Raw genomic sequence first — 9,371 nt, 5'->3', positions numbered from 1 at the left:
TTTTTTAAAAATATGAAACAAATACCTTTTAAACCCTAAAAAATAGTTTTTGGTTTAAAAGAATAAATTTTTTATTGAAACAAACGCACCTATTATTATCTCTCAAACAACTCAGAATATTACATCTAAACAAATCCTCTCAAACAACTCGGAATATTACCTCTCAAACAAACTCATATTCAGTAATAATAAACAATTAGGGTTTCTAAATTTATATACTTATAATATATATAAAGATAACAAATAAATAGTACTGATTTTTATAAAATATAAAGTAACAAATAAATAATATCGATTTTTATAAAAAAAAATATGTTGTTTTCATACATATTTGTTGGAGTGAGTGCAATGGAAATTAGAAGAAGAAAAAATAGAGAATGAAATACATATAAAATATATATAGGCCGACCTGTCAGGCCTAATAGGCTTTTTTACAAGCCTGAGTCTGGCCTAATTACATAAATAGGCTTTAAAAACAGTCTGAGCCTGACCTTTTTATTAAACAGGTCAGGCCAGACCATAAATAGGCTAAGCCATAGGCCCCTGTCGGACGGCCTAGCCTATTCTCATCCCTAATCTCACCCTACCATATCGTTATGAAAAACGTGCAAAGTTGCCTTAGAACACATGAGAAATGTAGAAAATAAATTAGGTGCCTCAGATCTCAATGAATGCGGTTGGCAGATAGATGTCTATATTTTCTTTAATAATATCTTATCTATACACTGTAACATATATATTCTAATTTAAACTTTATTTGGTAAAACAAAAAATAAGTTTATAATTTATAAATTATAATCTTTGTTTGATAATAGTAATTTATTAACTTATAACATTTCTTTTATAAGTTAATTTAAATAGTTTATGAACTTATAATTTATTTATTTCAATGTTAATTTTATTATTTTAACTTAAATTCTTTTGTACCATTTATGATTTATTTATTATATTTAAAATAAATAATTTTAGAATAATTTAAATAAATAATTTATTTGTTAATAATTTAAAATAAATAAACTAGCTAAATAAAAAAATATCTGATTAATAAATAATGTATTTAATATAATTTTAAATTATTTATAAATTATTTAAATTTTAAAATAATTGATATTTTAAAATTATAAGTAAGTAATTTATTTATTTTAATTTAAAATAAACAAACAAATGATATATTAAATTGATAAATTTATATTCATAAAAAAATAATTTTAAATTACTACTTTAAGATAATTTCATTATTAATTAATAAAATTCATTTTCAATTAAAAATGTTATTTAAAATTTTTATACTATGAAGTTAATTGAATTTTTAATTTTATCAAACATTCGATTAATTTAACAACTATCAACTATCAACCATCAGTTATCAACTAATTTTACTAAAAAAAACTTTAATCTCTTTTATAGAATGAAGTTCACATGAATTCTATTAAATTTTATAAATTATATTTAAATTTATTGAAATCTATATAAATTTCAATCAATAAATAAAAGTGTTATAAAGTTATTTTTTTTACAATAGATAGGTATATTTACTCTGAGATCATATATAACCTAGAGTAATGAGTAGTAGTCGTCAATTTATTACGGCAATAAATATACAAACAAACAAACAAATTCAAAACAAATATTGGTATGCCTTACCACCATTTATCAGCTGAATGAGTAGTAGTACTCACCGCCCAACGTAGTTGTTTTCAAGTTCTTCACTTAATTGAAGTTTTAATACTCTTATTTTTTATTAATTTATAAAATTGATCTTTCTATTTTAAAAATCGATAGTTTTAATTGTTTTTTTTAACTAAAATATAACAAAGTTGGATACTTTAAATGACGTAAAATATGATATAATAATTAACGTCTATGAATTGGAACAAAACATCGTGAAAATTTATATTTTAACTTCATAAACTTTTTTTTATTTTTAATTTAATTAATGATATATGAATAATTAATACATCTAAATGTTCTATATCATGTAATTGCATGTCATATCTTTAAAAATATATCAAATTATTATTATTATTATTATTATTATTATTATTATTATTATTATTATTATTATTATTATTTTAAATAGAGAGATCAAAATTATTGACTTTTAAATAGAAAGATCAATTCCGTAAATTAGTAATAATATAAAAATTAAAAGTGCAATTAAATCTAAATTCTTATATACTCTCTCTCTTGGTCTTCTATATAAGAAGAAAAAATAAAAATTATTAAGATCAGGTATCAAATTATTATTATTATTATTATTATTATTATTATTATTATTATTATTATTATTATTATTATTTTAATTTAAAAATTTGATAGAGAGATCAAAATTATTGACTTTTAAATAGAAAGATCAATTCCGTAAATTAGTAATAATATAAAAATTAAAAGTGCAATTAAATCTAAATTCTTATATACTCTCTCTCTTGGTCTTCTATATAAGAAGAAAAAATAAAAATTATTAAGATCAGGAAGATTTATTTAATACTCCATCAAATCATTATTTAATATTTGCGGGTATTAAGAAATATAGTTAAATATAATTATTATTTTAGATTTTATGTAAAAACACAAATTATATTTGTTAAATTGTTCTCTTTTAACGTCAATACTTACCTATCAACATTAAATAAGACAAAAATAATTAACTAAAATTTAAGTTTTTTTTAATAGTGACTAGAGGGAGTATATTATTTTTAAAAAATTTTGAACCATTCTAACAAATGCCCTTAGGGGGCTTGTTAAACAACCATAAAATAAGTAAAAATAAATTTTGAATGAAAGATATCACTTTATACAATTTTAAATTATGAATTATACAATTTTCAATGACTTTTTTTTCTACATTTAGGTTCTTAACAATTGTTGCCATTTCTCAAAATTTGTAACTAAAAATAACTTTAATGCTAAATGCTTTCACGCTCACTAATATTATTATTAATTGCAATTTTAATAAATAAAAAAAGTATAAAAGATATTTAAGTAATAATTATACCGCAAAACTTGTAATTTTTTTTGTATTAGAGACAAAAAAAAAATTCTCCAATATTTTTCTTATATAAATGACCAATAGTATACTTCATTCGTCTTATAATAAACGTTGTATATGTTATTTTTCTATATTTTTAATATTTGTTATTTTATAATATTAATTATTTTATCCATTAATATACTCTTATTTATTATATCTCATTTCAAAGACATACCAATTAAGAGCTAAGTGTGGACAATGACCTACAATTAATAAGAATATTTAAGTAAATAGCGTTGATTTTATCATTGAAATCAACAAAATTAATTAGTTTTTGTAAGAATAGTGCACAATTAAAATTATAATTTTAAAATGAAACAGAGAGAGTAATTCCTTAAACTCAAAATGATTGTTACTTGAATAATACAAGCAATACAATTTAAAGCACACATATTCTAACACATTCTCTTTTATTGATCCATGTGAATTTTAATCAATAAATAGTATGTTGTAATATGTGTTAGAGTGTGTATTGCTAATATTTATTTTGTTACAATTTCACTATATCACACAAATTACGAAAAAAGATATTCTCTCTCAATATTATAATAAGTCTCGTATAAGATATTTGCACACATATTAAAATATATCATAATTAGAAGAAAGATAGAAGTCAATTTAGTAAATTACCCATCTTAATTATTTATAGATTTTTCATTATTATCAATATAAAATATATTAATATTTTTGAAGTTTTGTATATTGTAATCATTGAAAATACTATAAAAAAATAAATAAATAAAGTTGTATTGAAAATTATGAATGATATTTATTTTGAGATGGATGTTTTATATTTAAATAACACTCGTTGTGACATTGATAAAATATAATTTAGTAGATGTTGTGCCCCAATACCAATCACACCATATTTTTTTTGGGATAGAATTTTGACTAGTAAGACACAATATATCCTCAAAAGATATTGAAGCATGACATATATCCACACTTTAGATATGATTTCTAATAAGTTGACCATGTTCCAATCTCAACTATTATAACTTTTTAATCCCTCGACAACACATTAAATATTACATGAACAGAAAAATTATTTTATAATAAATATCATTATAAATTTTAATTAGTATCACGTTATTATTTCAAAATACTATATTTTATTTTATATTAATGATTAATAATTTTTTTAAAATTTTAATTATTTTTGTAAACTAACAAAAATAATATTTATTGTGAGACAATTAAAGTATATCTTTTTGAGAAGTAACTTAAAGACTAAGAAACAGAAACAAAAATTTTAATAGAAACATACGAAATAGAAATATTGTATCTTTTCCATCATAATTAAATGGACAGTTGACGCATGCTTTTAGCATTTGGCTCAATTATTTATACCTATAGACAGATATATGCATGAAAAGGCATTATAAATACTTGATCGTGAAGGACTCAACCAACCCAACTCCACAAATCATGACTGAACCAAAAGGTCGAACCGTTGGCGCCACAGAATGCACCTGGTGCAGGGCGGTTCGCGGCGGCACCGGCATCGCCGTCGTCGCATTACGCATTTCAAAACCTCCAAACACAAGCCATTTGCAAACTGCAATCCACAAACTCCAAAATTACCATCCTATCCTCAGGTCCACTCTTCTACAACACGCAAATAACAATTTCTCATTTCTCACATCTCCCACACCCTTCCTCGAACTAACATCACACGACCTAACAAACCAAAACGACGTCGTTAACATTTCTCTTTCTCCACTACAACAAATCCTAGAACACGAACTCAATAACGATAGCGCGTGGCGCGACACAACACGCGACTCAAACGACATGTTTTTCGGGACCGTTTACGCGATGCCCAACGACACTTGGGTTGTTGCGTTGCGGCTACACGTGGCAGCGTGTGACCGTACGACCGCGGTTTTGCTTTTGAGAGAGTTGCTTGAGATTTTGGAAGAGCAAGAAGAGATTAAAAATAAAAATAATTTTGATGAAAATAATAAAAAGGAAATTAGTTTGGCAATTGAGGATATTGTTCCTGGTGAGAAAACAAAGAAGGCTTTGTTGGCGCGTGGTTTTGACGTGCTTAGTTATTCGCTTAACTCGTTTAGACTAACAAATTTGAAATTTTGTGATGCTAAAACTACGAGGTTATCGCAAGTGGTGAGGTTGCAACTTAACCAAGATGACACTAAGGGGGTTCTAGCAGTAAGCTCGTTAATTTACTCTAGCATGATTAAATTTCTAAAGTTTTTAATTAACTTTGATGTAACTAATCTCAATAATATGATAATTGAATGAAACTTGACAGGGTTGCGCATGGAATGGGATAAAATTGTGCGGGGTAGTGAGTGCTGCGGGATTGATGGCTGCACATAGCTCCAAACGTGGTTCCAAGAAGTATGGGATCGTAACACTCACTGATTGCCGATCCACTCTCCAATCACATCTCTCAGATAATTTCGGTGAGTCTATATTTGAAATACTAGTATATCAATATGTATGTGTGTCTTGTCTTTTACATAATTTTTTTATTTATATTCGTACCATAACTATAAAAACTGAACAAATGAATAATTTCGGTTTGAATTTAATCTTCTTTATATCAATAGTTTTTTAGCTAATAATTGAGTTGTTTGGATATTTTAAAATAATTTAATATTTTATCCGATTTTAGATATAAACAAAAGTAAAGTAAACAAAATGTATATTTAGTTTAAATATTAAATTAGATATATCAATTTTATTTGAATTTGTTTTTATTTATACTTGAGATCAAAATAATAATAATTTAATAGAGATGTAATTTTTTTTCATTAATAATGTTAATATTTTAGGAGTAATTTTTTTGCAACTAATAATGTTACTAGTTAATATTTTGCTGATATTGGATATCAAACTCACGGTCTTTTGATCACTACTTTTTGTAATTAACTTTCCTATTTTAGTCATCAAACTTATCTTATATTTTTTAATAAAAATGTAATATTAGTTATTGTAATTCACTATACACACAATAAAAATAAATATATTTTAATAGGGATTTGGTTTAATGGAAATAATTTTATAGATAGTCAACACAAATCATTAATGGAATAGTTATTTTATAATGAGTTATTGACAAGATAATAAAATTAACGGTTTATATTAACTGTCACTTATAATTATCAATGTATAATTATTTTATATTGACGGTGCATGATATTTTTTTCATAGTAATTTATATTCCATATGTGTTTATTTATCAAGTGAAATAGTAATCTTAGACAAAATACTAATATATAAGTGTTTTAAGATTACATATTAAGAAATCAAATATATAAATAATACCTTAACATTGGTATATTCAAATTTTTAGAAGTTTAAAAATGGAGGTTTTCAATCTAACTATTAACTAATCATATTAATAATTTTAGTAATAAAAATTCATTTACACAGCTAATCATTTTTTAAGAATGAACTTTGTTGAATCCAAACAAGACAACAATGGTTTGACGCATGGAGTAGTGGTTATCGCATCCGAATCATGGATTACATATATTTGGACCGTAACATAAATTCTTTTGGAAATTTTTTTGTTCTTATTATTACCAGTCAGTTTCCAGATTGATTTGATCGATTTATTCTTTCGACAACAATGATCAAAATATACTTCAATCGTACGAATGTTATTCAATGGCCATTAAAAAGTTTGTGATGGAAAGTGATTGGTGGGGGTTGCAATTGAAATCGTGCACTACGAATATGATGCTCAATATTTTTTTGAAAGAGTGCACTATATATGCTTTAGATGGCTGGCACATTAAATTAAATTTCGCAATAGACACACCAATACTCCAACCGACTCTATATACATTTACTAGTGTCTAGAATTGGCAATTCATTTTTCTTTTTATTGTGTGTCCACATTTATTAAACTTTTTTACTTTTGGATTTTTCTAAATAATTTCGTCACTCAATATTGCTTGATTGTAATTAAAAAATTAATAAAAAGAAAAAAAAAATGAAAAAATAATAGAATGAATCAAATGAAGTAGTTTTTAATTTTTTTTTAATTTTCTTTTTAGAAATTAAGAATTGGGAAGATAAGATTTAAAAAAAAACTACTAAGAACATTTTTGTAATTAAAAAATACGCTTCACCAAAATGGTGTATTGTCTTTCCTATACTTGTATAGATTCGTCATATTTTTTTTTTGGTAAAAGTCACTAAACTTAATAATACTATTATAAAAATATCTTTGATTAATTCGTCTATTTTTTATAGAAAATATTTAGAGTGGGAGAAAAGTACTGCAGTCTACAATAAGAAAGCTCTTAAGGTTTATTGGACACTAACAAAAAAAATTACATTTATCTTCAATAATTCTTCTATTTTCTAAAATTAAGTGCATAGTCTTAATGCAAAATTAATATGATAATTATTACTTCATCCCTTCTTTATTGTAAGATATTACAACAAAGTTTACTCACTTTAAAAAAAATATATATAATGATAAATTTATCCAAAATATATGTTACTTACACATATTTATTCATACAATTATTGATATTATAAAAGACAAAATAATACTTTATGTTTTTCAATAATAAATTAATTAAAGAAATGATATTTTGATATATTTTCTTGTAGTGTAAATAGAGATATTTTAAAGAAATGATTAATATATGTAGATTTTTGATATATTTTTATATTAAAGGATAAAAAAAATGAAACAGAACGAATTTATAATTAAGAATAAAGAGAGTATAATAAAATATATTTAAATAAAAATAACTAATTTTTCAATCGGTGTGAAATGAAAAAGTTGTTTATAAATGAGTTTATAGGAAGTAAAGTATAATGAGTTAATAGTACACCTCTCTCGCGATGTAATTATAAGAATCCATTTTTCAATATACATAAAAAGAGAGGAGTACTTAGTAAAAAAAATACATAAAAAAACTGGATTGAAAAAAACATAAATTAGTAAGAGAAGTACACTAAATAATGTACAATATTTCCTTATTCGTGGAATTGCAGCGACAGCGCAAAGACACAAGTCAAAACTAGCATTTAATAAATCGAAAAGGACATAACATAGCGTTGACATAAATAATGCATTTAAAATACTACTGAACGAATTTACAATTTAAGGTTGATTTTAATTAAAACTCTCTTTTTCAAAAGTATAAATAAAAAAGTATATGAAAAATTGGTATGTTTAGTTTTAATTTTAAATCAAATATAGGAACCGTCTATATTTTCTCTGATTTTAAATATAAAAAAAATAAATCAACAATAATAAATATTTAATTCATATTTAAGTAATATATATTACTTTTTGTTAACCTATCTTACTTTTATATTTATAACTAGAAAAATTACTCTACAATAGCATAGATTTAATTTCTCCACTAAACCCGAGAATCTTTTTCATGGTTGATAATCAACTTATCTAAATTTTAGAATATAAAAAAATACTAAAAAAAATTGGCCATGTATCTAACAAAATGCTCCAATATAATATTCAGGTTTTTACCACTCTGCCATTCTCAATTCCCAGGAGATAAAAGGAGGGGAAAAACTATGGGACCTTGCAAAGAGAACATACTCTGCATTTGCAAACTCAAAGAAATCCAATAAACATTTTTCAGACATGGCAGACCTAAACTTTCTAATGTGCAAAGCCATAGAGAATCCAGGTTTAACACCATCTTCATCGTTGCGAACCGCCATCTTGTCGGTGTTCGAGGACACGGTTGTGGACAACAGTGGTAAGAAACAAAAAGATGTTGGAGTAGAGGACTATATGGGATGTGCTTCTATTCATGGTGTTGGTCCATCTATTGCAATTTTTGATACTATTAGAGATGGAAGCTTGGATTGTGTTTGTGTGTATCCATCACCATTACATTCTAGGGAACAAATGCAAGAGGTTTTTGGTAAGGTGAAGGATATACTTATTGATGCTGCTAAGTCATACAAGGATTCAAATTAATTATGATTATGACATGTTGTCACCACCTTATTTAATCAATATTAGATATATAGATAAATTATGATTTTGCATTTCATGTATTGTGTCTGATTCAGTACAAAAAATGTATGTGTTTGATTTAAATTAATTAATATTGTTGTACCAAAATAAAAATAATTAATATTGCAGTATTAATTTGTTTTTATAATCTTTGAATTTATGTATATATAATTATTTAAAATTTTCTTGTGACTGCTTTTATAACTTACAACTTAAATCGCTTTAGGCAACCAAATGAAAATTGTTGTAAAAAAAATAGTAGTCTAAACTTTAGGTAACGGTTTTTCAATTGTAGAGCATGTGACTTTTGTCTATTCCAATAGGCACCGATTTTTCTTTAGTCCACACAAATAAAAA

The 9,371-nt window shown here is 24.4% G+C and overlaps 1 protein-coding gene across 1 annotated transcript; it reads left to right on the top strand.

Annotated features, from left to right (window-relative positions):
* The first annotated feature begins 4,384 nt into the window (after positions 1-4,384).
* LOC101495207 (uncharacterized) lies at positions 4,385-9,149 on the top strand. The gene is made up of 3 exons (XM_004493991.4): positions 4,385-5,203; positions 5,307-5,460; positions 8,509-9,149. The coding sequence occupies exons 1-3, from the start codon at positions 4,400-4,402 to the stop codon at positions 8,973-8,975; spliced, it is 1,425 nt and encodes a 474-aa protein (XP_004494048.2). The 5' UTR covers positions 4,385-4,399; the 3' UTR covers positions 8,976-9,149.
* The last annotated feature ends 222 nt before the right edge of the window (positions 9,150-9,371 follow it).

Source organism: Cicer arietinum, chromosome 4, assembly GCF_000331145.2.
Source record: "Cicer arietinum cultivar CDC Frontier isolate Library 1 chromosome 4, Cicar.CDCFrontier_v2.0, whole genome shotgun sequence".
NCBI classification, from domain to species: Eukaryota; Viridiplantae; Streptophyta; class Magnoliopsida; order Fabales; family Fabaceae; genus Cicer; species Cicer arietinum.
This window is presented reverse-complemented; position numbering and strand designations above follow the sequence as displayed.